General features: G+C 41.7%; 1 protein-coding gene and 1 long non-coding RNA gene across 2 annotated transcripts; one reads left to right on the top strand and one right to left on the bottom strand.

Annotated features, from left to right (window-relative positions):
• The first annotated feature begins 926 nt into the window (after window positions 1-926).
• LOC133125851 (butyrophilin subfamily 3 member A2-like) lies at window positions 927-10,353 on the top strand. Its single transcript, XM_061237534.1, has 6 exons — window positions 927-1,007; window positions 4,849-4,923; window positions 5,761-6,114; window positions 6,266-6,547; window positions 7,802-7,907; window positions 8,678-10,353. Exons 2-6 carry the CDS (start codon window positions 4,851-4,853, stop codon window positions 8,691-8,693), a joined length of 831 nt encoding a protein of 276 aa, XP_061093518.1. The 5' UTR covers window positions 927-1,007; window positions 4,849-4,850; the 3' UTR covers window positions 8,694-10,353.
• Window positions 10,354-19,734: 9,381 nt separating this feature from the next.
• Window positions 19,735-22,956, bottom strand: LOC133125855 (uncharacterized). The gene is made up of 3 exons (XR_009708467.1): window positions 22,853-22,956; window positions 21,610-21,754; window positions 19,735-20,782 (listed from the first exon to the last, which is right to left on the bottom strand). It is a non-coding gene; the product is annotated as an uncharacterized LOC133125855 (long non-coding RNA).
• Window positions 22,957-27,926: the final 4,970 nt, after the last annotated feature.

The raw sequence follows: 27,926 nt of genomic DNA, 5'->3' as shown, positions 1-27,926 counted from the left end.
GATGAGCGGCGCTCCTCTCCAAAAGTTGAAATATTTTCAACTCAGGCGCCCAGAGCGCTCCGCCAAAAAACAAGTACTCCAAAACGCTAGCCGCCGAGCGCGCTAAAACGCTAGGCACGGCGCTGGGAAGAGGAGCGCGCCTAGCGCGTCTTTAGCATAGAAATGAATGGCAGAATGTTATGTCGTTATGTCGTTATTTCGGTTAGGTTATGTTATTTGTATATGTTATTTGTATTAATGACGGAGATGACACGAAGACCGTAACCTAGCAACAAAAAGCGCTCTGAGCGCTTTTTGGAAGCGCTCTGGGAATTTTTTTGATTTTGATGTCCAAAGCGCTCTGCCATTAAAAAAACGCACCCACACACTTCTAGCCCTTCTCCTGACAGCGGGATCTTCATTGAGTTCCGCCGCTAGAGCAATTGCGAGGATTTTGTTTCTGGTATTCATGTTTACCGTTATGTCGTTATTTCGGTTAGGTTATTTGTATAATGACGGACACGAAGACCGTAACCTAGCAACAAAAAGCGCTTTGGGAATTTTTTGATTTTGATGTCCAAAGCGCTCTGCCATGAAAAAAACGCTTTCTGTGGACACGGTCCGAAATTCAGCTGCGCGCAGTTGTGCACTCGTGTGAGTTGGTGGCTCTTGAAGTTCGGTATGTGGACTGTTCTGGCAGCTGCTCAGTGCGAGATGATTTTTTTCCCTACAGCTGGCACTACAGGCGAGACCCGACGTTTCGTTTGCTCATTTCTAGGCGATTTATTTGCATGCTAACACACAACATAACCGGAAAGCTAAATCCAACATTGCCAACGTCACGTTGTCAACGGCTTGTTTTCATTGACCTGGTTGCTAAAAAAATAAAATAAAAAAAGATTGACATGGTTGCTTGTTTCTCTCGCGAGATCTGGCAAAACTGCGAAGCAGTTGTAAACAACTTTTGACGCAGACATTTCGTTACTGCATTTTACGCATTTTAAGAATCAAACAAAAAGATTTTACAGGTAGGATGTATTTTTTTTTGTGGTTTTACTATGTTACCTATATACGATGGAGTTCTGTCGTGGTCAGGTTGAAACATAATAAAATTGCCATTTTAATGGATGTTCTCAGTGATCTCTGTTCAGTAATCTTGCGCCCATTTTAAGTAACTAGCACTGGGTATAGATTCCTGTATATAGGGTTGCCACACGTTCTGGTTTTCCCGGGATTGTTCTATTTTTTGAGTGATTGCCCCGGAAAATGACTATATGAGTTCCAAATAAAACTGGATTATTCTACTGCTATTCTGTTTTTCCTCTTTACGTTTAGACATCCAATCCCGGGTCTGTAAACTGGTAAACATTAGTAAAACACAGCGACGATTGGCCATATCCCTATGTAGCACGGTTAGCTCAGCTAGTTCGCTAGTAAGCACGGATGGTGCAGTGTAAAGCGAAGGCTGGTAGCAGATTACCTCGACAACACCCTAACCCGATGACGTAACCCTCGAATAAAAAAAACCGTTGTTGCCCTTGGCTAGGGGCGAGTTCGTCTTTAGCTGACTGGTAACGCGTTCGTTCAACAAATATTTGGACAAGTGAGAGGCAAGGGTTCGAATCCCAACTCGGACTCAGGCAATTCTTCACCTGTTACACCTAATTGGTAGCAGGAATACAGTTTACCACCTAGCAACTGCTGCACTGGCTGTCATTCTGGCGCGTGCATTCACATTAACCACCCCGCCGTGGGAAAGTTCAACTAGCTACGAGCCTAGAGGTAATCGCCTAATACTTCTGATTTATTTTTGATTTAATTTGTCCATGTCCATATAGTGCGCTAAATAAACCGTGAATTCGGACAGCAGATTTCGTCTTTTGCAATTGTTCAGCTTCGTCACGTAGGCTGCGCTATATAGCAACAAGACCTAAAACTAGTTTTTAAAACATAACTCCAGAGATATTAAACTTAATCCTGTAGCTCACCTAACCCTGCAATGTTCGGGTCAAAGGGGTGTTTCAATTATTGACTTGTTACTTTTTTTTTACGAAAAATGATAGGCCTACTAATACATTATTTTTTAAAACATGAATCTCCTATTTAACCTGCAAAGGTAAAACGCCTTTTCCCAGCTCAGCCCGAAATAAATTCAAACCTTGGTGACGCCCCTGGTTCCAACCGAACGCAGCAAGCAATTCAACGCTGTTTAAACGTTTAATTAATGTTGATGTATAACATTCAGCGACAAGCTAAAATAGGATGCAAAGCTGAAGCTGAGAACGACCACATTACAACCTCATTTCAATATGAAATATTATTCATAATATCATGTTGAAATGTAGTTAAAATGATTAAAAGATTCAAATGTTCTCAACTTCCACTTCGGGCTTTGGGCTATTTTGGCTTCAAATCAGACACATAACTACTTTTCTGCAGTCCCTGCCCCCTTCAAAGGGGCAACACTATTATCCAGTTATCCAGTCATGTTGATTGAAAAGGCATCAGAATAAATATCCAAATATTAATTTTCCAAAAGATTTAATTTTACAGGGACATTTTACCGTAACATATTACTGTAAGCAAAAAAAACTTGATCATGGCTCTGAGATCAGATGCAAGGAGCCAACCAAAGTCTGCAGAAGGACTGTGGCAAGTTCTCCAACATGCTTGGAACAACCTCCCTGCTGATTGTCTTATAAAACTGCAGGACAGCGTTGGCTATCTCAGAGTGATGCAGTTTTAACGCCGAAGGGTGGTCACAAAAATATTGATTTTATTCCATTTTTAACTATACTGCCAAATTACTCAAATGTCATTTAAAATGTATAGTATGTTTATTTAGAACCTTTCATTGAATTATTTTTGAAAGAATCTTATCTGGACAGAATGTTATACTGGTGCCTAAGACTTTTGCACAGTACTGTATTTCTGTGAGAAGAAATATGAATCATAGGGGATGCCGAGTTCCTAAATAATTCTTCCTCAAAGAATTAAACCGGCAAACATAATGGTTTAGACATTCAAGATTTACGCACAACACAATGTATGTTAGCGGGGGCCTGTAGTGTAGTGGTTACATCACGTTTCATGTTTGTCATGTCATGATTTATGTTTAGTTATTGTCATGTCACGCATTATGTCACGTTTTTATGTTATGTTACGTTTCATGTTTACTTGTTACGATTTATTTCTTAGTCTTGCCATGTCACATTATACAGAATTTATTCATGTCAGTTTTGCAAACCTTTTATGTCACGATTTATGTTGTTTCTTGTTATGTTCTGTTCATTGATTAGCATACACTTTTTTGTGTCTTTCTGCAAACCTTGCATTCATGCTTTTTCTCTCTCATCCTTTCTGTCACTCACACTTCCCTAATTGTTTAAATTTCCCTTGTCTTCTTACTAATCTACTAACTTTAGATCACGATTGGGTAATACTAACATTCTAACCATGTGTTCATGTTACCTTACGTTTCTTGTGCATGTCATTTACTAATTTACTAATGCTTGGGCAGGATAGGTTTATTACTAATGATTACTAATTATCTCGTTAACTTGTCAATCCTCCACACCTGATTTACATTTACATTTACATTTTAGTCATTTGGCAGACGCTTTTAATCCAAAGCGACTTACAGGTGCATAGGTTCTACCACAAGTCAAAGCATCACATCCAGAACTAGAAAAATACACCTGGACTGCTGTTCTAAACATATAGTCGTCATCATAAGTGCAATTTTTTTTTTTTTTTTTTTTTTTGGGGGGGGTTAGACAGGCATAGGGGTATCAGAAGGGGGGGGCGGGGTAAATCAGGAGGGGGGACTAAGGTAGAGTTTGAACAGGTGTGTTTTGAGTCTGCGTCGAAATAGGGGGAGGGATTCTACTGTCCTGACAGTGGTAGGCAAGTCATTCCACCACTGAGGAACCAGAACGGAAAACAGGCGTGAACGTGCAGCTCGACCGCCAGGTGCCTGTAGAGAGGGAATCGTAAGGCGACCAGAGCTGGCAGACCGGAGTGGTCTAGCTGGGGAGTAGGGAGTGATCAGGGATTGTATGTAATGTGGGGCAGTCCCCTTAGCAGCCTGAAATGCCAACACTAGGGCCTTGAATCGGATGCGTGCGGCAATAGGAAGCCAGTGGAGGCCAATGAGAAGCGGGGTGACATGAGCCGACCTGGGCTGACTGGTGATCAAGCGGGCTGCAGCATTCTGGACCAGCTGGAGGGGCTTGATGGCGCACGCTGGGAGACCGGCAAGGAGGGAGTTGCAGTAATCCAGGCGGGAAATGACGAGCGCCTGGACTAGGAGCTGGGTGGCTTTCTCCGTCAGGAGATGACGGATGCGGCGTATATTAAACAGAAAGAACCTGCAGGTTCTGGCAGTGGAGGATACTTGTGGAGCCAGGGAGAGGCAGTTATCAAGAGTCACCCCAAGATTCTTTGCTTGCTTTGCTTTGATTCTGATTTGATTTCCATTCTCATGCTGCTCTCAAGCTAATTGTCTACACCTGTCTACACCTGCATATTAGCTCAGTTCCATGTCATGTCTTTGTGAAATAATTATTACAGTGAGGTAGGGAGGGAAAGGTGCAGCATGGACAGGTGAGTCTTCAGTCTGCACTTGAAGGAGGTCAAAGACTCTGCTGTTCTGACCTTCACAGGAAGGTCATTCCACCACCGTGGGGCTGTTTGGTTGTATTAGCTCATATCACAAAACCAAACCAAAATCACAGGTCATAATATCAACCAAGTGCAAAGAAAAGCTTTTTTCCCCTCAACCTGATCACTATGTGGCTCTGTAATTTACACAGTCATTTACACAGTCATTTACACAGTCATTTACTCATGGGTATGTGTCTCTTCCAGAGATGATGGCTGATTGGTCAATGTGCCCGTATTTGATTCTCCTGATCCTTCACCTGACTTCTGTCTCCAGATCAGGTACAGAATATGCTCACTGCAATCTTAACACAGTTTACATCATACATCAGTAACATTGCATTGAATTAACTGCATTACAACTGGACCAGCTACGCAAATGTGGACAACAGTGACTACAAGCTGTGAAATAAGGATAAGCAGTTCCTGTTGTTATGCAGTTCTGTGTTCAAGAAGATTAAACCTGAGGTTTAAAATCCAGCTATAAGCACACTAGATGACCCTTTAATTTCTGCTTGCTTTGTTTACACACTTACTTAGATTAACATCTCCTCCCAGCACTTCCCACAAGACACCCCAGTGAACATGGCTGTGAGCCTTCTGGATTTGGAGAAGGCTTACAGTCAGTTACCTGAGGTATAGTGCTGTGAGAAAGTATTTGCCCCTTCCTGATTTCCTCTATTATTGCATATTTGTCACACTGAATGATTTCAGATCTTTAGACAAAACGCAGGACCTGGAGTTGAGTAGTGCAGGACTGCAGTGTTGGTCTTTAGCTGGAGCAGAGCTGCAGTGTTGGTCTGTAGCTGGAGCAGGACTGCAGTGTTGGTCTGTAGCTGGAGCAGGACTGCAGTGTTGGTCTGTAGCTGGTGCAGTACTGCAGTGTTGGTCTGTAGCTGGTGCAGGGCTGCAGTGTTGGTCTGTAGCTGGAGCAGGACTGCAGTGTTGGTCTGTAGCTGGTGCAGGACTGCAGTGTTGGTCTGTAGCTGGTGCAGGGCTGCTGTGTCGGCCTGTAGCTGGAGCAGGACTGCGGTGTCAATCTGTAGCTGGTGCAGGGCTGCAGTGTCGGTCTGTAGCTGGTCCAGCAGTAGTCTTAGTGTGTGCTCTTTCTCTCTGCAGAGATGTTCCAGCTTCTGGGTCCAGCTGGTCCTGTCATTGCTGTAGTTGGTGAAGATGTTGTCCTGCCCACTCACCTCAAACCCAACATAAGTGCAGAGGATATGCGCATAGAGTGGTTCAGACCGCAGCACAGAGACCCACTGGTGCATCTCTACCTTCTGGGAGAGAGCAGGAATGAGCCCCAGAACCCATCGTACAGCGGAAGGACCGCACTCTTCCCTGAGGAACTGAGGGAGGGAAATACGTCTCTGAGGCTGGGCAGGGTCCAGGTCTCTGATGAGGGGCAGTATTCATGTTACATTCAGTCCAAATCTGACAATAATTACCGCATCATAGTTTCACTGGAAGTAAGAGGTCAGTGTAATTTTCCCCAAATATTATGGGGTTTTGGGGTTAAGACATTTTTGTGAATGGAAATGGATAAATGGATGATGCTTTATCTGGATAATAGTAATGCAGAGACTATTAGATGATATAAGCTGTTACTAACATCCCATTTCTGCAGCTGTAGGAACTGAGCCAGTGATCTTCAGGGAAGCAGATGAAGAAGTGGAGGTTGGCCTGCTGTGTGAATCTAAAGGCTGGTATCCTCAGCCTGACCTCATCTGGCAGGACAGCGGGGGTCACAATCTCACCACTGAGAAACCTGAGATACTCAGGGACAGCCTGAGCCTCATTGCCATAAGAACACGTGTTGTCATAAAGAGAGAAGGCAGCCGCAGATTCACCTGTCGAGTTCTGCAGCAGAAGCTCCATGAGGAAAAGGTGACAGAGTTTTACCTCCATGGTGAGTAAGACCTTACAGAATCAAACAGCACACACTCCACACAGATGATCTACAAAAAAATGTATTTCTTTCTTGCATGGATTTTGGAAACTGGTTTTGTCAAATTTTCAGCTGAGCTCAGATTTGCTCTATCAAATCAAGTTTTGTGCTATCTGTATGCTCCATATTCATGGATTTTACAAAAGTTGAGTATCCATCCAGTCTGGCAATCTTGGTGGGGATAAAATAGCAAATTCTGTTTATTCTCACCAAAACTACTTCATTCAGGGCCTTAAAAGAATTGTACAAATGTTTTTAGTCTTTGTTTATGTTTTTTTGTGATTTGCAGCTGTGAAGACTCGTGAGTCGTGAGTGAGGCTGTTCAGAAACCTGATGTGATAGGCTAATGCCAGATTTGGATTCAGCACCCGAAAGTTAGCTAGAATCCGTTGAAAAACCCCATGTTAGAGAAATCGTGTTGACCATAACATAACATAACATAACGTAACGTAACGTAACGTAACATACATAACATAACATACATAACATAACATAACATAACATACATAACATAACATAACGCACATAACATAACATAACATAACATAACATAACATAACATAACATAACATGGTAATGGTGAGAACAGGCCTTCAGCCCAGCAATGCTCGCCTTTTTCCTGCCCCTAAGTGTACCTACCACCTAAATTGCCTATCAGCTAAATAAAATCTAACACCGTATCAAGCCTGCTCTTGAAAACCCCCAGTGTTTCTGCTTCTACTACATGCGCTGGCAAACTATTCTACACATTGTGATCAATGCCTGGAACTGTGTGGATGTGCCACCAATTTCTCCAGTTCCTCTGCAAAAGCTCATTCTATTAGTGTGGCATTAGTTCTGTCTACTGGTTTTCCCAGAGTCATCTCAATTTCTTTGAATTAACCACAATCTGTATTCTTAATTTAAGCACTCATCGACTGAATTTCTCACTGACTCTCACAAACATTTGTTCATACATTGTCATTTGTCCATTGTGTTAATTTATTTAGAATCCCGATAATTTCATTCCCTGCACTGTATACCTGGGATAATTTCATTCCCTGCACTGTATACCTGGGATAATTTCATTCCCTGCACTGTATACCTGGGATAATTTCATTCCCTGCACTGTATACCTGGGATGTGCTTGGACTCCTTATTTCTGAGGTGTGTGACTGGAGAGTGAAAGAGTGAAAGAATGAACAAACTATTTAAAAATACCCATATATGTTTCAGATGAGTGTCAAAGCCGTCCATGGAGAGCTGCCTTTGCTGTCACTATGACTGCACTTATTCTCTTGGGCATCGTCCAGTGTGTGTTCATCTATCGTTGGAAGAAAAGGTAAATTAAAAGTTGATCTTTAACATAAATAATATGAAGGTATGAATTGAAATAAAGCTGTTAATGTCATTCTGAGAAGTCGGTTGGAAAAGGAATATGAGGAGATTAAATTTGGCTATTGGGGGGACACTGAAGGTTATAAAAGTATCGAATTAAAGCTCCTTAAATTATTCTGAATGTCTATAATAGTATCAGGTGCCGGGACTGCAGAACCAATCACAGCACAGAAGCAGGCGGAATAGATGTCTTTATTCAATGACAGGCAGATCAGGCAGGTCGAATGCATGCAAACAGGGGCAACAGAGATAATCAAGAAGTGCGAGTGCGTGTGCGTGTGTGCATGCGTGCGAGTGTGTGTGTGTGTGTGTGTGTGTGTGTGTGTGTGTATATGTGCGTGTCTGTCTGTAGAATAGGGAATTGAGGAAAACTGCTCAAAGGAACAGTCCTGTACTTTGATCATGAGGCCAGTGGTCTAGTATTTAATCAGACCTTTTACACACAACTGACTCTGAAACAGCACTTTTACAACACTTACTTCTGTAAGCTGATGGAGAATCACAATATCATCCTCTGCAGAATGAAAACTCATCCTACTTCACTTATCGGCAGTCTATAGAACCAATTTCTGTGTTTGTCCAGAAATTGAAAATGATTGTGTACATGCAGGTGATCGTACATTTCACTGGGAGAATGTGGAAATTATTTTGTTGAGTCTATTAATTGAAATAATTTAGTCCAGCATTTAATGTTCATATTGTTTTCTTCCACAGCCATCAGCATCCCTGATGGAGTCTGAACACTGCAGTGTTGAAAATGAACCATAAACCTGACTCCTGACCCTAAACCTAACCCTAACCTGATCCTGACTGTTACCCAGTGGTCTTTAAACAGTTTCAAATGAAAGGTCAATGGTGGTTGAAGCCCCGGTGTAGCCACGATAAGATTCATGCAGATGTTGGGCCCTTGAGCAATTTCTTATAGGCCATGTAAGGCTTTGGGTAAGTTAAGTTGTTTATTCCTGTTTTCACAATTGTGTATACTTGTTCTGTTGTTGCTAGCATTGTGTTTGCTAAGACAGATCTATTGCTACTTTAATTTATTTTTCTCATTGGATTAATATAAGATTCCTGTTCATTCCTTGCACCTGGAACTGTACCTTCCTCTAGTGCACTTGTCCCTGGTTATGGTTATGCACTCTGAATGCTGGTTATGTAGTGTGAATGCTGGTTATACAGTTTGAATGCTGGTTCTGCACTTTGAATGCTGGTTATACAGTTTGAATGCTGGTTATGCAGTGTGAATGCTGCTTATGTATTTTTTGTGCCAAGCTGTTCCCAGAGGGAAAACAGTGTCTGTCATTATAATTGTTATTTTTCTGCTATGACAGTTATTTGTGTTTATATTTTTAGTTATTTTTGAGTCTGTACTTGTAGCATTGTGTCACCACTATGTCCGATGTTTTATAATGCAGGCCCTTTGTCTCCAGTGTGTCTGATGTTCTATCTACTGGTTTTCCCAGAGTCATCTTAATTTCTTTGAATTAACCACAATCTGTATTCTTAATTTAAGCACTCATAGACTGAATTTCTCACTGACTCTCACAAACATTTGTTCATACATTGTCATTTGTCCATTGTGTTAATTTATTTAGAATCCTGATAATTTCATTCCCTGCACTGTATACCTGGGATAATTTCATTCCCTGCACTGTATACCTGGGATGTGCTTGGACTCCTTATTTCTGAGGTGTGTGACTGGAGAGTGAAAGAGTGAAAGAATGAGCTAACTTATTTATGCATTTTTTGTGCCAAGCTGTTCCCAGAGGGAAAACAGTGTCTGTCATTATAATTGTTATTTTTCTGCTATGACAGTTATTTGTGTTTATATTTTTAGTTATTTTTGAGTCTGTACTTGTAGCATTGTGTCTCCAGTATGTCTGATGTTTTATAATACAGGCCCTGTGTCTCCAGTATGTCTGATGTTTTATAATACAGGCCCTGTGTCTCCAGTATGTCTGATGTTTTATAATACAGGCCCTGTGTCTCCAGTATGTCTGATGTTTTATAATACAGGCCCTGTGTCTCCAGTATGTCTGATGTTTTATAATACAGGCCCTGTGTCACCACTATGCCCGATGTTTTATAATGCAGGCCCTGTGTCTCCAGTATGTCTGATGTTCTATCTACTGGTTTTCCCAGAGTCATCTTAATTTCTTTGAATTAACCACAATCTGTATTCTTAATTTAAGCACTGTATACCTGGGATAATTTCATTCCCTGCACTGTGGATACCTGGGATAATTTCATTCCCTGCACTGTATACCTGGGATAATTTCATTCCCTGCACTGTATACCTGGGATAATTTCATTCCCTGCACTGTATACCTGGGATGTGCTTGGACTCCTTATTTCTGAGGTGTGTGACTGGAGAGTGAAAGAGTGAAAGAATGAGCTAACTTATTTATGCATGAAACTGGTTCCCTTGTATTTATTGATGATGTGACTGCTGACAAAAGCAGCAGGATGAATTCTTTAGTGTTTCAGGCAATATTATCTGCTCATATTCAACCAAATGCTTCAGAACTCATTGGACGGCGCTTCATAGTGCAGATGGACAATGACCCGAAGCACACTGCGAAAGCAACCAAAGAGTTTTTAAGGCAAAGAAGTGGAATGTTATGAAATGGCCAAGTCAATCACCTGACCTGAATCCGATTGAACATGCATTTCACTCGCTGAAGACAAAACTGAAGGGAAAATTCCCCAAGAACAAGCAGGAACTGAAGACAGTTGCAGTAGAGGCCTATCAGAGCATCACCAGGGATGAAACCCAGCGTCTGGTGATGTCTATGCGTTCCAGACTTCAGGCTGTAATTGACTGCAAAGGATTTGCAACCAAGTATAAAAAAGTGAAAGTTTGATTTATGATTGTTAGTTTGTCCCATTACTTTTGGTCCCTTAAAAAGTTGGAGGCACATATACAAACTGTTGAAATTCCTACAACGGTCACCTGATTTGGATGTAAATACCCTCAAATTAAAGCTGAAAGTCTGCAGTTAAAGCACATCTTGTTTGTTTCATTTCAAATCCATTGTGGTGGTGTACAGAGCCAAAAAGATGAGAATTGTGTCGATGTCCCAATATTTATGGACCTGACTGTATTTCACAATTTAAAATACACATCGGAAAGAGAGTTTCTGATAAATGATCAGTTTATACAGCGGAGATTATGGCAGTGATTGTTAGTCTCCAATGGGTGGAAGAAGTCAGACCAGACAGGGCGGTGCTGTGTATCGATTGTGCAGCAGTTCTTTTAGCCCACAGATGATGAACTCAGGAGCTTCAGTTAATGTTCACATCAGCCATCAGAATGGAGAAAAAATGTGATCTAAGTGACTTTGACCATGGAATGATTTTTGGTGGCTTGAGTATCTCAGAAACTCTCCTGGGATTTTCATGCACACTTGTCTCTACACACTAGAGTTTGCAAAGAATGGTGCAAAGAACAAACAAAAAACAAGTTGCAGTTCTGCAGACAGAAATGCCTTGTTAATGAGAGAGGTCAGAGGAGAAGGGCCAGACTGGTCAAAGCTGACAGGAAGGTGACAGTAACGCAAATAACAGCCTGTAGTGTAGTGGTTAAGGTCAATGAGTGGGACCTGCAAGGTCAGTGGTTCTAATCCCGGTGTAGCCACAATAAGATCAGCACAGCCGTTGGGCCCTTGAGCAAGGCCCTTAACCCTGCATTGTCTCCTGCTTAGTCTAATCAACTGTATGTCGTTCTGCTAAATGCCATTAATGTAATAACCACACCTTACAACAGTGGGATGCAGAAGAGCATCTCTGAACACGTGACCCACTATTTAAGTGGATAGGCTACAGCAGTAGAAGTCTAAAAAAGAAGTAATAAATACCTTGGTGAGTGTATGTCGTAACATATCCTTTTAACTCATGTAATCTATGCATACATCCATTTACACTTTTCTTACATTCATACAACAACCTTATGAATTGTGTTCTTTGTAAGAATTGAAGGAATATTTTGCAGTTATAGAATGACAGCTTTGTTTTTGCCAGATGGGGATTTTAAGGAGGGGAAATACGTTGGGAAGTCTGCACAATGGGTGCGTACACCGCCACCTAGTGGGTGGACAAAAACCTATTCAGGATATTTTTATCTCATTGTTTTTCTGAAGGAAATGTTTTAAAATGTAGGCTAATCTCAAACAATCTCATAGATTGCTCATCAAACTAATTTAGACATAAATCTGCAGCAGTGGTTCACAAGGGTCCCCAGAAATGTTTTGGAGCCTTACATACAACCTTAAATACATAGCTAACGTTGACATTAGTTACATAGCTAGCTAAGTAAAATGCTGACGATACCCTAGGTTAGCCTCATCAGCCTTTGGGACGTAACGTTAATTAACTTAGTAACGTTAATTAACTTAGTCGGGAAGTTAGCAAACAATTTTTTTTTTTTTTTTTACATTCCATTTACATTCCATTACATTACATTCCATTCCATGCAAGACCCCTATACCGCTAACGCCTTTAAATGTATTTGCGTCAAACAGCTTGAGTGTTCGTTGGCTTAGGGTAACGTCAGAGAGTGGACGCAGCCAAAAATGCACCTCAAGCACATTATTCAATAAAAAATAATGCAAAGACGGGATCTGCTGTTGTCGCAATTTCATTTTCAAGATAGAATGTAAAAAAATAAAAATAAAAAATAAAAAAATTGTTTGCTAACTTCCCGACTGACTGATAAAAACATAACCACCGATTTCGTCCACACTCCTATGATGATCGAAAAGTGCGTTTCATTAAACCGAAAAGGTACGTTTAAAAACCTATATGATAAAAGACAGTTAAAAGTGGTGTCAGTTGTGAGGGACTAAGTTAATTAACGTTACGTCCCAAAGGCTGATGAGGCTAACCTAGGGTATCGTCAGCATTTTACTTAGCTAGCTATGTAACTAATGTCAACGTTAGCTATGTATTTAAGGTTGTATGTAAGGCTCCAAAACATTTCTGGGGACCCTTGTGAACCACTGCTGCAGATTTATGTCTAAATTAGTTTGATGAGCAATCTATGAGATTGTTTGAGATTAGCCTACATTTTAAAACATTTCCTTCAGAAAAACAATGAGATAAAAATATCCTAAATAGGTTTTTGTCCACCCACTAGGTGGCGGTGTACGCACCCATTGTGCAGACTTCCCAACGTATTTCCCCTCCTTAAAATCCCCATCTGGCAAAAACAAAGCTGTCATTCTATAACTGCAAAATATTCCTTCAATTCTTACAAAGAACACAATTCATAAGGTTGTTGTATGAATGTAAGAAAAGTGTAAATGGATGTATGCATAGATTACATGAGTTAAAAGGATATGTTACGACATACACTCACCAAGGTATTTATTAGGCTTCTTTTTTAGACTTCTACTGCTGTAGCCTATCCGTTAAATAGTGGGTCACGTGTTCAGAGATGTTCTTCTGCATCCCACTGTTGTAAGGTGTGGTTATTACATTAATGGCATTTAGCAGAACGACATACAGTTGATTAGACTAAGCAGGAGACAATGCAGGGTTAAGGGCCTTGCTCAAGGGCCCAACGGCTGTGCTGATCTTATTGTGACTACACCGGGATTAGAACCACTGACCTTGCGGGTCCCAGTCATTTACCTTAACCACTACACTACAGGCTGTTATTTGCGTTACTGTCACCTTCCTGTCAGCTTTGACCAGTCTGGCCCTTCTCCTCTGACCTCTCTCATTAACAAGGCATTTCTGTCTGCAGAACTGCAACTTGTTTTTTGTTTGTTCTTTGCACCATTCTTTGCAAACTCTAGTGTGTAGAGACAAGTGTGCATGAAAATCCCAGGAGAGTTTCTGAGATACTCAAGCCACCAAAAATCATTCCATGGTCAAAGTCACTTAGATCACATTTTTTCTCCATTCTGATGGCTGATGTGAACATTAACTGAAGCTCCTGAGTTCATCATCTGTGGGCTAAAAGAACTGCTGCACAATCGATACACAGCACCGCCCTGTCTGGTCTGACTTCTTCCACCCATTGGAGACTAACAACCACTGGCATAATCTCCGCTGTATAAACTGATCATTTATCAGAAATTCTCTTTCCGATGTGTATTTTAAATTGTGAAATACAGTCAGGTCCATAAATATTGGGACATCGACACAATTCTCATCTTTTTGGCTCTGTACACCACCACAATGGATTTGAAATGAAACAAACAAGATGTGCTTTAACTGCAGACTTTCAGCTTTAATTTGAGGGTATTTACATCCAAATCAGGTGACCGTTGTAGGAATTTCAACAGTTTGTATATGTGCCTCCAACTTTTTAAGGGACCAAAAGTAATGGGACAAACTAACAATCATAAATCAAACTTTCACTTTTTTTATACTTGGTTGCAAATCCTTTGCAGTCAATTACAGCCTGAAGTCTGGAACGCATAGACATCACCAGAAGCTGGGTTTCATCCCTGGTGATGCTCTGATAGGCCTCTACTGCAACTGTCTTCAGTTCCTGCTTGTTCTTGGGGAATTTTCCCTTCAGTTTTGTCTTCAGCGAGTGAAATGCATGTTCAATCGGATTCAGGTCAGGTGATTGACTTGGCCATTTCATAACATTCCACTTCTTTGCCTTAAAAACTCTTTGGTTGCTTTCGCAGTATGCTTCGGGTCATTGTCCATCTGCACTATGAAGCGCCGTCCAATAAGTTCTGAAGCATTTGGTTGAATATGAGCAGATAATATTGCCTGAAACACTAAAGAATTCATCCTGCTGCTTTTGTCAGCAGTCACATCATCAATAAATACAAGGGAACCAGTTTCATTGGCAGCCATTCATGCCCACGCCATGACACTACCACCACCATGCTTCACTGATGAGGTGGTATGTTTTGGATCATGAGCAGTTCCTTTCCTTCTCAATACTCTTCTCTTCCCATTATTCTGGTACAAGTTGATCTTTGTCTCATCTGTCCATAGGATGTTGTTCCAGAACTGTAAAGGCTTTTTTAGATGTTGTTTGGCAAACTCTAATCTGGTCTTCCTGTTTTTGAGGCTCACCAATGGTTTACATCTTGTGGTGAACCCTCTGTATTCACTCTGGTGAAGTCTTCTCTTGATTGTTGACTTTGACACACATATACCTACCTCCTGGAGAGTGTTCTTGATCTGGCCAACTGTTGTGAAGGGGTTTTTCTTCACCAGGGAAAGAATTCTTCTGTCATCCACCACAGTTGTTTTCCGTGGTCTTCCGGGTCTTTTGGTGTTGCTGAGCTCACCGGTGCGTTCTTTCTTTTTAAGAATGTTCCAAACAGTTGATTTGGCCACACCTAATGTTTTTGCTATCTCTCTGATGGGCTTGCTTCACTGATAGTGACAGCTCTTTGGATCTCATATTGAGAGTTGACAGCAACAGATTCCAAATGCAAATAGCACACTTGAAATGAACTCTAGACCTTTTATCTGCTCCTTGTAAATGAGATAATGAGGGAATAACAGACACCTGGCCATGGAACAGCTGAGCAGCCAATTGTCCCATTACTTTTGGTCCCTTAAAGTAGGAGGCACATATAGAAACTGTTGTAATTCCTACACTGTTCACCTGATTTGGATGTAAATACCCTCAAATTAAAGCTGAAAGTCTGTAGTTAAAAGCATCTCGTTCGTTTCATTTCAAATCCATTGTGGGGGCGTATAGAGCCAAAAAGAGGAGAATTGTGTCGATGTCCCAATATTTATGGACCTGACTGTATATACTCCTATTCCTACGTGGTCATTTTGATCTTTTTGATGCGTCATTAAATATATGTAGGTGGTTAGAACATTAGTTTATTATATGCTGGTTTGCATGGTATCCTATTTCGCATTAGGATATAGGATATTGAAATCAACTTTACGGAAGAGGGCATATTCTTCTGATTTATCTTTTATCTTCCATCCAAATCCATTTCCATTATATCTATACTCCCAGCATTCGTTTAGGACACTTTTAGTGGCATTTCCATCCCCATACCCTCCAATATGTTAGAGTCAGTTGGTCTCTCCTGATCTGTAGTGGGATTTGCCCTGATTCTACTAACATGGCATTCCATGCCATTGAGCTCATTGCACCAATGCTAAGCCTCAAGGCTTTGCTTTGCATTCTATTCCGGGGTGACCTGTAGCGTAGTGCTTAAGGTAAATGACTGGGACCCGCAAGGTCGGTGGGTCCAATCCCAGTGTAGCCACAATAAGATCTTGCTCCTTGAGCAAGGCCCTTAACCCCGCATTGCTCCAGGAGAGGATTGTCTCCTGCTTAGTCTAATCAACAGTATGTCGCTTTGGATAAGACTTCCAATAATGTATTGTATTCATTTAGCTTAAGTATGATCTAGCTGCGGCGGCATGGATGGTGCAGTGGGTTGCACTGCCGCCTCACAGCAAGGAGGTCCTGGGTTCGAATCCCCGTCGGCCGGGGCCTCTCTGTGCGGAGTTTGCATGTTCTCCCCGTGTCTGCGTGGGTTTCCTCCGGGTACTCCGGTTTCCTCCCACAGTCCAAAGACATGCTGGTTAGGCCGATTGGAGAGTCTAAATTGCCCGTAGGCATGAGTGTGTGAGTGAATGGTGCGTGTGCCCTGCGATGGACTGGCGACCTGTCCGGGGTGTATTCCTGCCTTTCGCCCAATGTATGCTGGGATAGGCTCCAGCCCCCCTGCGACCCTGATCAGGATAAGCGGGTTCAGATAATGGATGGATGGATGGATGGATGATCTAGCTGCTGCCCCATAAACAAAACACCCAGTCAATTGCTGATCTCATCAAAGCCCTGTATGTATGTGTATATATATATACACACACACACATGTCTATTAATGCCTGCTTGTCTGCTTGTCTGCTCCCCATGTATACCCAGATATAGCCCTCACTACATTTATTACTTTACTACATTTAGTTTCTAGTTTGAAACTTTGTGTCTTCCATGTACATCTCTCATCTACCCAAATTCCCAAATATTTAAATTCCTTTACTTTTTCCATCAGTTCTCCATATAAAAGAAGACTGTTCTTCTATCTTTTTCTTTCTAGTTAAGTACATGTAGCAAGACTTGCTTGTTGAGATTTTAAAACCCCAATTGTATGGCCATTGCTCTACCTTTAAAAAAGCTTTTAAATAATCTTATCTTAATCTCTCTCAGCCTGCTTGTGTTGTCTCTCCCCCTAACCCATGCTCCGTCATCTGCACTGTCAAGATTCATGAGTATACCAGTGATCATAATGTGAAATAACACCGGACTAATGACTTCTTTGTGTGTGTGTTGATGGTTACAGCACAGTGAACAGAGTGTGTTAAAGGTAACTGGTGCTCATGGTTACAGCACAGTGAACACAGTGTGTTAAAGGTAACTGGTGTTCATGGTTACAGCACAGTGAACACAGTGTGTTAAAGGTAACTGGTGCTCATGGTTACAGCATAGTGAACACAGTGTGTTAAAGGTAACTGATGTTCATGGTTACAGCGTCTCAGCCTTGCATTGTGGTGTTCTGGCTCCCCCTGCTGTGCGCTGTAGGAATGATCTGCATCATCACTGAGCACAAGAGCAGAAGAACAGTTTCTGTTCTAGAACGGGCCATTCAGCCCATGTGTGCGTATCATGATCCACACACTTCATAGAAAATATACCTGTATAGAAAAATACTTTCTTCAGTCAGTTTTTACTTTGGAAATGCATAATACTCAAACTTAATATTGCGCAACAATAACAGTAGATGTCTGAGGTGCAGAAAATGGCTGCAGGTTCTCTGGACTGATGTGTGAACATGTGAAATATTTGGCTGTAGCAGAAGGAAGTTTCTTCGCTGAAGGGCTGGAGAGCGGTACAAGAATGAGTGTCTGCAGGCCTCAGTGAAGCATGGTGGAGGTTCCTTGCAAGTCTGGGGCTGCATTTCTGCAAATGGAGTTGGGGATTTGGTCAGAATGAATGGTCTCCTCAATGCTGAGAAGTACAGGCAGATACTTATCCATCATGCAGTACCATCAGAGAGGCATCTGAGTGGCCCCAAATTTATTCTGCAGCAGGACAACGACCCCAAACATACAGTCAATGTCATTAAGAACTATCTTCAGCGTAAAGAAGAACAAGGAGTCCTGGAAGTGATGGTATGGCCCCCACAGAGCCTGTCACTTTGGCAATGCACAATGGTCGCCCCTTGCAACATTATAACAGTAGAGATGATGATTTACTGTTTGGTGCCTTTCTAAAACGATGAGGAGCTCAATATGGCAGAAGTAGCGTGTCACTGCTACACGGTGTGGAGACGGTGTGATGGAGGACAGAAAACAGGAATGAGCGAGCAGACGGGGGATTGGCAGCCCAGTGACAGTCCGTTTCAGTCACAGGATGCATATAGATACAGACGGGAGACAGAGGACAGATAAACCTGAGGAAATCAGTGGAGAAATATACTGAATGCAGGTGCTTCCATACAGGTGTAATGCCTGATACAATTAAACAATTAACATCCCATCAGTCAGTGTGTGCATGTTAAAGCCCCACACACACTGTACCAAACTTTATTTAGAAATGAGACTGAGTACATTACATTTTATTCTGCAGAAGTGTTTATTCAAAGCGACGTACAAAACAGTGCATATCAAGGTCATATAAAACAGTGCATATCAAGATTGACACACATTTGATCAACATACACGCCCACTGGTACACCATGATGTGAAATCTGCATTCTAATCGTTTTCCAGGAAGTGCTTGGAGAAGTGCTGCTCTAACTTCTGTTCCAGCTCATCTTTAATTTAAGATTTATTTCAGCAGCGAGTCTGAGTCTCCTTTTCAGCAGGGCCTGTATTATAAAACATCAGACATACTGGAGACACAGGGCCTGTATTATAAAACATCAGACATACTGGAGACACAGGGCCTGTATTATAAAACATCAGACACACTGGAGACACAGGGCCTGTATTATAAAACATCAGACATACTGGAGACACAGGGCCTGTATTATAAAACATCAGACATACTGGAGACACAGGGCCTGTATTATAAAACATCAGACATACTGGAGACACAGGGCCTGTATTATAAAACATCAGACATACTGGAGACACAGGGCCTGTATTATAAAACATCAGACATACTGGAGACACAGGGCCTGTATTATAAAACATCAGACATACTGGAGACACAGGGCCTGTATTATAAAACATCAGACATACTGGAGACACAGGGCCTGTATTATAAAACATCAGACATACTGGAGACACAGGGCCTGATTATAAAACATCAGACACACTGGAGACACAGGGCCTGTATTATAAAACATCAGACATACTGGAGACACAGGGCCTGTATTATAAAACATCAGACATACTGGAGACACAGGGCCTGATTATAAAACATCAGACATACTGGAGACACAGGGCCTGATTATAAAACATCAGACATACTGGAGACACAGGGCCTGTATTATAAAACATCAGACACACTGGAGACACAGGGCCTGATTATAAAACATCAGACATACTGGAGACACAGGGCCTGTATTATAAAACATCAGACATACTGGAGACACAGGGCCTGTATTATAAAACATCAGACACACTGGAGACACAGGGCCTGTATTATAAAACATCAGACATACTGGAGACACAGGGCCTGATTATAAAACATCAGACATACTGGAGACACAGGGCCTGTATTATAAAACATCAGACATACTGGAGACACAGGGCCTGTATTATAAAACATCAGACATACTGGAGACACAGGGCCTGTATTATAAAACATCAGACATACTGGAGACACAGGGCCTGTATTATAAAACATCAGACATACTGGAGACACAGGGCCTGTATTATAAAACATCAGACATACTGGAGACACAGGGCCTGTATTATAAAACATCAGACATACTGGAGACACAGGGCCTGATTATAAAACATCAGACATACTGGAGACACAGGGCCTGTATTATAAAACATCAGACATACTGGAGACACAGGGCCTGTATTATAAAACATCAGACATACTGGAGACACAGGGCCTGTATTATAAAACATCAGACATACTGGAGACACAATGCTACAAGCACAGGCTCAAAAATAACTCAAAATGTAAACACAAATAACTGTCATAGCAGAAAAATAACAATTATAATGACAGACACTGTTTGGCAGCTTGGCACAAAAAATACATAACCAGCATTCACACTGCATAACCAGCATTCAAACTGGATAACCAGTATTCAAACTGTTTAACCAGCATTCAAACTACATAACCAGCATTCAAGTTGCATAACCAGCATTCAAACTACATAACCAGCATTCACATTGCATAACCAGCATTCAAACTGGATAATCAGCATTCAAGTTGCATAACCAGCATTCAAACTGGATAATCAGCATTCACATTGCATAACCAGCATTCAAACTGCATAACCATAAACTGGGACAAGTGCACTGAACACTAGAGGGAGGTCCAGTTCCAGGTGCAAGGAATGAACAGGACGCTCAGATTTATCCAATGAGAAAAATGAATTAAAGTAGCAATAGATCTGTCTTAGCAAACACAATGCTAAGAGAACACAATACACAATTGTGAAAACAGGAATAAACAACTTAATTTACATGGCCTATAAGAAATTGCTCAAGGGCCCAACATCTGCATGAATCTTATCGTGGCTACACCGGGGCTTCAACCACCATTGACCTTTCATTTGAAACTGTTTAAAGACCACTGGGTAACAGTCAGGATCAGGTTAGGGTTAGGTTTAGGGTCAGGAGTCAGGTTTATGGTTCATTTTCAACACTTCAGTGTTCAGACTCCATCAGGGATGCTGATGGCTGTGGAAGAAAACAAAAAGAACATTAAATGCTGGACTAAATTATTTCAATTAATAGACTCAATGAAATAATTTCCACATTCTCCCAGTGAAATGTACGATCACCTGCATGTACACAATCATTTTCAAATTCTGGACAAACACAGAAATTGGTTCTATAGATTGCTGATGATGAAGTACGATGAGTTTTCATTCTGCAGAGGATGATATTGTGATTTTCCATCAGCTTATAGAAGTAAGTGTTGTAAAAATGCTGTTTCAGAGTCAGTTGTGTGTAAAAGGTCTGATTAAATACTAGACCACTGGCCTCATGAAGTACAGGACTGTTCCTTTGAGCAGTTTTTCTCAATTCCCTATTCTACAGACAGACGCACACGCACATATATACACAAACACACACACACACGCACACGCACACTCACAAACACACACACTCACACACTCACACACTCACACACTCACGCACTCACACTCACACTCACACTCACACTCACACACATATACACACTCACTCACACACATATACACACACTTGCACTTGCACTTCTTGATTATCTCTGTTGCCCCTGTTTGCCTACATTCGACCTGCCTGATCTGCCTGTCATTGAATAAAGACATCTATTCCGCCTGCTTCTGTGCTGTGATTGGTTCTGCAGTCCCGGCACCTGATACTATTATAGACATTCAGAATAATTTAAGGAGCTTTAATTCGTTACTAAGATACTTTTATAACCTTCAGTGTCCCCCAAATAGCCAAATTTAATCTCCTCATATTCCTTTTCCAACGACTTCTCAGAATGACATAAACAGCTTTATTTCAATTCATACCTTCATATTATTTATGTTTATGATCAACTTTTCATTTCCCTTTTCTTCAAACGATGGATGAACACACACTGGACGATGCCCAAGAGAATAAGTGCAGTCATAGTGACAGCAAAGGCAACTCTCCATGGACGGCATTGACACTCATCTGAAACATATATGGGTATTTTTAAATAGTTTGTTCATTCTTTCACTCTTTCACTCTCCAGTCACACACCTCAGAAATAAGGAGTCCAAGCACATCCCAGGTATACAGTGCGGGGAATGAAATTATCCCAGGTATACAGTGCAGGGAATGAAATTATCAGGATTCTAAATAAATTAACACAATGGACAAATGACAATGTATGAACAAATGTTTGTGAGAGTCAGTGAGAAATTCAGTCTATGAGTGCTTAAATTAAGAACACAGATTGTGGTGTATTCAAAGAAATTAAGATGACTCTGGGAAAACCAGTAGATAGAACTAAACTAAGAATGAGCTTTTGCAGAGGAACTGGAGAAATTGGTGGCACATCCACACAGTTCCAGGCATTGATCACAATGTGTGGAATAGTTTGCCAGCGCATGTAGTAGAAGCAGAAACACTGGGGATTTTCCACACCAGGCTTGATATGGTGTTAGATTTTATTTAGCTGATAGGCAATTTAGGTGGTAGGTACACTTAGGGGTAGGAAAAAGGCGAGCATTGCTGGGCTGAATGGCCTGTTCTCACCATTACCTTATGTTATGTTATGTTATGTTATGTTATGTTATGTTATGTTATGTTATGTTAAGTTATGTTATGTTATGTTATGTTATGTCATGTTACGGTCAACACGATTTCTCTTGCATGGGGTTTTTCAACGGATTCTAGCTAACTTTCGGGTGCTGAATCCAAATCTGGCATTAGCCTATCACATCAGGTTTCTGAACAGCCTCACTCACGACTCACGAGTCTTAACAGCTGCAAATCACACAAAAACATAAACAAAGACATAAAACATTTGTACAATTCTTTTAAGGCCGTAAATGAAGTTTTGGTGAGAATAAACAGAATTTGCTGTTTTATCCCCACCAAGACTGCCAGACTGGATAGTCAACTTTTGTAAAATCCATGAATATGGAGCATACAGATAGCACAAAAACTTGATGTGATAGAGCAAATCTGAGCTCAGCCCAAAATTAGCCAAAACCAGTTTCCAAAAATTTTTGTAGATCATCTGTGTGGAGTGTGTGCTGTTTGATTCTGTAAAGTCTTACTCACCATGGAGGTAAAACTCTGTCACCTTTTCCTCATGGAGCTTCTGCTGCAGAACTCGACAGGTGAATCTACTGCTGCCTTCTCTCTTGATGACGACACGTGTTCTTATGGCAATGAGGTTCAGGCTGTCCCTGAGTATCTCGGGTTTCTCAGTGGTGAGATTGTGACCCCTGCTGTCCTGCCACATGAGGTCAGGCTGAGGATACCAGCCTTTAGATTCACACAGCAGCTGCAGAAATGGGATGTTAGTAACAGCTTATATCATCTAATAGTCTCTACATTACTATTATCCAGATAAAGCATCATCCATTTATCAATTTCCATTCACAAAAATATCAAACATGTCTTTACCCCATAATATTTGGGGAAAATTTCACTGACCTCTTACTTCCAGTGAAACCATGATGCGGTAATTATTGTCAGACTTGGACTGAATGTAACATGAATACTGCCCCTCATCAGAGACCTGGACCCTGCCCAGCCTCAGAGACGTATTGCCCTTCCTCAGTTCCTCAGGGAAGAGTGCGGTCCTTCCGCTGTACGATGGGTTCTGGCGCTCATTCCTGCTCTCTCCCAGATGGTAGAGATGCACCAGTGGGTCTCTGTGCTGCGGTCTGAACCACTCTATGCACATATCCTCTGCACTTATGTTGGGTTTGAGGTGAGTGGGCAGAACAACATCTTCACCAACTACAGCAATGACCGGACCAGCTGGACCCAGAAGCTGGAACATCTGTGCAGAGAGAAAGAGCACACACTAAGCCTACTGCTGGACCAGCTACAGACCAACACTGCAGTCCTGCTCCAGCTACAGACCAACACAGCAGTCCTGCACCAGCTACAGACCAACACTGCAGTCCTGCACCAGCTACAGACAGACACTGCAATCTTGCGCTACTCAACTCCAGGTCCTGCGTTTGGTCTAAAGATCTGAAATCATTCAGTGTGACAAATATGCAATAATAGAGGAAATCAGGAAGGGGCAAATACTTTCTCACAGCACTATACCTCAGGTAACTGACTGTAAGCCTTCTCCAAATCCAGAAGGCTCACGGCCATGTTCACTGGGGGGTGCTGGTGGGATATGTTAATCTAAGTGTGTTAGTGTGTAAACAAAGCAAGCAGAAATTAAAGGGTCATCTACAGTGTGCTTATAGCTGGAATTTAAACCTCAGGTTTAAACCTCTAGAACACAGAACTGCATAAAAACTGGAACAGCTAATCCTTATTTCACAGTTTGTAGTCACTGTAGTTCATATTTGCGGAGCTGGTCCAGTTGTAATGCAGTTAATTCCATGCAATGTTACTGATATATGATGTAAACTGTGTTATATTGCAGTGAGCATATTCTGTACCTGATCTGGAGGTCTGGTGGAGGATCAGGAGAATCAAATACGGGCACATTGACCAATCAGCCTTCATCTCTGAAAGAGACACATACCCATAAGTAAATGACTGTGTAAATGACTGTGTAAATTACAGAGCCACATAGTGATAGGTTGAGGGGAAAAAGCTTTTCTTCACACTTGGTTAATATTATGACCTGTGATTTTGGTTTGGTGATATGAGCTAATACAACCAAACAGCCCCACGGTGGTGGAATGACCTTCCTGTGAAGGTCAGAACAGCAGAGTCTTTGACCTCCTTCAAGAGCAGACTGAAGACTCACCTGTTCAGGCTGCACCTTTCCCTCCTTACCTCACTGTAATAATTATCCATGTATGCTGTGTGTATGCTGTTTGTAATGATCACACCTGTATTTCATTATGTTACTATTCTTAGTGTTCTACGCTTAGTGTTCTATGCTTAGTGTTCTATGCTTAGTGTTCTACTCTTAGTGTTCTATGCTTAGTGTTCTACACTTAGTGTTCTACTCTTAGTGTTCTACGCTTAGTGTTCTATGCTTAGTGTTCTACTCTTAGTGTTCTACTCTTAGTGTTCTACGCTTAGTGTTCTACGCTTAGTGTTCTACACTTAGTGTTCTACTCTTAGTGTTCTACTCTTAGTGTTATATGCTTAGTGTTCTACTCTTAAGTGTTCTAGTTACCAAAACTGTGGTATTGCTGCTTCTTGGTCAGTTGATCTTGATTATTCTACAAGGGTTTAATTTTTATTGATGAGATCACTCTTGCACTTGGAACCGTACTTCCCTCTAAGATCCCTGGTTCTGACTGGCACTTTATTGTGTGTCATAATGTTGATTATTACATAACATTACATTACATTATTGACATTTGGCAGATGCTCTTATCCAGAGTGACATACAGTTGATTAGACTAAGCAGGAGACAATCCTCCCCTGGAGCAATGCAGGGTTAAGGGCCTTGCTGAAGGGCCCAACGGCTGTGCGGATCTTATTGTGGCTACACCGGGATTAGACCCACCGATCTTGGGTGTCCCAGTCATTTACCCTAACCACTATGCTACAGGCCGCCCCATACATTGTATTATTTAGGAACTCCCCTATGATTCATATTTCTCCTTACAGAAATACAGCTGAGCCCCGTTACTGCTACAGAATGCCCCCCAGGCACATCCACTCCCAGTCAGACACACAGCAGATAAACCACAGCAATGTGCTCTGAGAGCAGTGCTCCCATGAGAACCGGCTCTTCCAGCTCCCAGACTGTTCCCTCAGCCCTCAGTGACGTAGGTTCAGCTTAGTTTTCATTTACACTTTGCTCCATATTCTTTTATTGTTGATATCCAATGGTTTTTCAATGTACAGTCAACCCCATAACTGGATATAATAGCCCACAGCCCAAAGTAGAACTTTCACTTTCACTTTATGTTCGATATCAACATTGATTCACGTTTAAACAGTGTCGAATTTCTGGGTTCGGTTGGAACAGAAACCAGCAAATACAGGGGAGGCAGCCTCCTTACCTGGTGTAGAAAATATTTGTAGATTCTTAAAGGACGTAAAAATGTATTAGCGCTCTGCTTGTATTCAGTGTCTGCTTCAAAGGCTGCTTCCGGCTTAGTCTATTTACTTTACTTCAGACCCAGAAGAATCTCACCCCATTGGTCTGACGAGAATCACAGAGAGGAGGAGCGGAATTAGGGGGCGGCACCTGCAGCTGAATTACATTACTGCCATTTGGCAGACACTCTTATCCAGAGCTAATGGGCGGCCTGTAGCGTAGTGGTTAAGGTAAATGACTGGGACAAGCAAGGTTGGTGTAGCCACTATAAGATCCCCCCAGCTGTTTGGCCCATGAGCAAGGCCCTTAACCTTGCATTGCTCCAGGGGAGGATTGTCTCCTGCTTAGTCTAATCAACTGTACGTCGCTCTGGATAAGAGCGTATGCCAAATGCCAATAATGTAATAATGTACTGGAGATTGAATCTCTTATCTGTCTTTACACTACAGGCCTATGAAAGAATATCACTGGAGAGAATTCAGTAGCCTACATGCACAAGCTTCGTGAATCCAAGGCGTCAATATCTACTTTCCTTAATTACAAGACAATTGCCTGATATTTGAGTTTAAAAAGTAACTTGTGTGTGTTTAAAAACATAATGTAAATTATTGTTGGGATGGATGAGTGGAAATATTCATTTGTACAGTTTGTTCTACCAAAGAAAGAGTTTTACTAACCTAACGCTAATGGCAGCCCAAACCCTAATTCTAACCTTACATTGTCACCAATATACAAACAGTTCTACTACCATTATTTGCAATCTTTTATACGCACATAATAAACAGGAAAATACACTCACTGAGCACTTTATTAGGGAGAAAGGTACACCAGCTTGTTAATGCAAATATTTAATCAGCTAAACATGTGCGTGTGAGTGCATGTGTGAGTGTGGGTGTGTGTGCGCGCGCATGAGGTCATGATCTCAGCATTCTTCAAGCAAATCTTTCCATTTTCATTGAATTGTTCTTCCAAAACCCCCTACAGGGTAACTGGACTTACATGGTACTGCATGTGGTGTAACTGCTGCTTATGTACACTGGATGTTTTTCATTTTTGCACCATTCTCTGCAAACTATGGAGACTTGTGTGCATAAAAATCCCACCAGAGAGATACTCAAACCACCCTGTCTGGCACCAACAATCATTCCACAGTCAAAGTTCCTTAGCTCACATTCTTTCCCCATTTTGACATTTGGTCTGAAAAACAGCTGGCCCTCTTGACCATGTCTGCATGCTTTTATGCATTTAATTTCTGCCACATGTTTAGGCTGCCATTAGCGTTAGGTTAGTAAAACTGAGACGGGTGCGTGGGGGTTGGACCCAAAATGCACGACTCAGAAACAATAGTAATATAAAGACCCCTCAGGACTTTATTCGGGATGAATCCCAGGAGAGTAGTCAACACAAGCAAAGTCCATACACGTAGATCCAGCCAAACAAAAAGTAAACAAACAAAAAGCACGGTGCCGAGGGAAGAGGCAAACTCGTAATCGGTAAACGTGCAGGGAGGTCCGGTAGCAGGAGAGCTGTCAGCGGGGCTGAAGTACAGGCGGACGGCAGGCAGAGTCGTAGTCGAGGGCGATGCGGAAGTCGAAACCATAAAACAATCAGCGAGGCAAAAGTACAAAGACGGTAGGCGAGGACGTGGTCAAAAACAAGCGGTGGTCAACAAAACAGAAATCAATAAACTATGGTCGGTAAACAGGCTTGGATCGCAACGTGTAATCAATAATAGTAATGCTCAAGCGTTGCGTTGGAGTTCAAGACGCAGACAATTTCGCGAAGAACAGTTGCGCGACTGGGCTATAAATGCGGGTGTAGACAGGTGTAGACAATTAGTTAGAGCGTAGCAAGGAAATGGAAAACAGGTGCGATGGATGACAAGTTTAACAAGGAGATTAGTAATCGTTAGTAATAAACCTATCCTGCCCTAGCATTAGTAAATTAGTAAATGACATGCACGAGAAACGTAAGGTAACATGAACACATGATTAGTCTTGTTAGTTTCTACCCAATCCTGATCTAGCGTTAGTCGTTTTAGTAAATAGACAAATGGAAATAATTAGGGAGTGAATGACAGAAGGAGCGAGAGAGAAAAGGCGGAACGCAAGGTTTGCGGAAAGACATGTAAAAGTGTATGCATAAACAACGACC

The sequence above is a fragment of the Conger conger genome, chromosome 4 (assembly GCF_963514075.1).
Source record: "Conger conger chromosome 4, fConCon1.1, whole genome shotgun sequence".
In the NCBI taxonomy this organism is placed as follows: Eukaryota; Metazoa; Chordata; class Actinopteri; order Anguilliformes; family Congridae; genus Conger; species Conger conger.
Note: the sequence above shows the minus strand (reverse complement) of the source record. Positions and strands in the feature narration are given on the sequence as shown.

Excerpts from the sequence above, each read along its gene's own strand:
- LOC133125851 (XM_061237534.1), top strand. The coding sequence starts at position 4,851 with ATGATGGCTGATTGGTCAATGTGCCCGTATTTGATTCTCCTGATCCTT. Across the intron at positions 4,924-5,760 it reads GACTTCTGTCTCCAGATCAG|AGATGTTCCAGCTTCTGGGT; the intron begins GTACAGAATATG and ends TTCTCTCTGCAG. Across the intron at positions 6,115-6,265 it reads AGTTTCACTGGAAGTAAGAG|CTGTAGGAACTGAGCCAGTG; the intron begins GTCAGTGTAATT and ends CCATTTCTGCAG.